At 40.0% G+C, this 1,182-nt stretch overlaps 1 protein-coding gene across 1 annotated transcript; it reads right to left on the bottom strand.

Moving 5' to 3' along the window:
* Positions 1-468: 468 nt before the first annotated feature.
* Positions 469-954, bottom strand: LOC131604494 (uncharacterized). Its single transcript, XM_058876929.1, has one exon. The coding sequence runs from the start codon at positions 952-954 to the stop codon at positions 469-471; it is 486 nt and encodes a 161-aa protein (XP_058732912.1).
* Positions 955-1,182: the final 228 nt, after the last annotated feature.

Here is a 1,182-nt window from a genome sequence, read left to right as displayed (position 1 = left end):
AACTTCTCCAAAACCCCAAAACCCCCAACTCTGACCTATAACCCAATTTAGAATCCTAACATACAAACTTAATCAAATCATTCATAATACCCATAATAGAGGTTAATGAGAAGAATTCCCCCTTACCTCGATGTTGAATTCTTGGATGTTCTCGCTCTTCGCACTTTGCTTTTTCTCCCAATTTCACGTTCAGCTCTTCTGTTCTCTCTTGGCTTCCAATTTTCACAACTTTCTCTCTTTTCCTTGTTTATGAAAAATATAACTTTAGTTTAGTAAAAGGCTTTGCAACTGACACACCCCCCAATCGCTACTCGACACTGGCCCATTAGCCTTATTATTCCACATTTCTCAAATAACTCAATTAATTCTAATATTTAATTCAAAAAAATCAATTAAATTAAATAAAGAAATTTATGGGGTGTTACAACTCTCCCCCACTAGAAAAGTTTTCATCCTCGAAAACATACCTTAAGCAAACAGCTCAGGAAAGGAGTCCTTCATCTTACTCTCTAATTCCCAGGTGACATTTCCACTTGCTGCTCCTCCCCAAGCTACTCGAACCAAAGCTATCTCCTTACCACGCAATTGCTTCAGCTTCCGATCTTCAATTCTCACAGGCAAGGTCTCAACTGTCAGATTGTCCTTCACCTGTACGTCATCCACTTGGATTACATGAGATGGATCTGCAATGTATTTCCTCAACTGAGACACATGAAATACGTCATGCAAATTTTCCAACATTGGTGGCAACGCAATACGGTAAGCCACCTCTCCAACTCTCTCTGTAATCTGATACGGACCAATGAAACATGGAGTCAACTTCCTTGACTTCAGTGCTCTACCAACGCCAGTCGTAGGAGTTACTTTTAGAAACACATGATCTCCCTCTTGAAATTCAAGTGTCCTCCGTCTCTTATCATGGTAGCTCTTCCGGCGACTCTGAGAAGCCTTCATCTTCTCCTGAATCATTTTAATTTTCTTTATAGTCTCTTGTACAATTTCTGGTCCAATCACCGTACTCTCACCAGATTCATACCAACACAATGGTGTTCTACATCTCCTACCATACAAAGCTTCAAATGGGGCCATACCGATGCTCGAATGAAAACTATTATTGTAGATAAATTCAATCAAGGCTAGATAACTATCCCAAGCACCGCCTTTTTCCAATACACAAGCACG

The sequence above is a fragment of the Vicia villosa genome, linkage group LG5 (assembly GCF_029867415.1).
Source record: "Vicia villosa cultivar HV-30 ecotype Madison, WI linkage group LG5, Vvil1.0, whole genome shotgun sequence".
In the NCBI taxonomy this organism is placed as follows: domain Eukaryota; kingdom Viridiplantae; phylum Streptophyta; class Magnoliopsida; order Fabales; family Fabaceae; genus Vicia; species Vicia villosa.
This window is presented reverse-complemented; position numbering and strand designations above follow the sequence as displayed.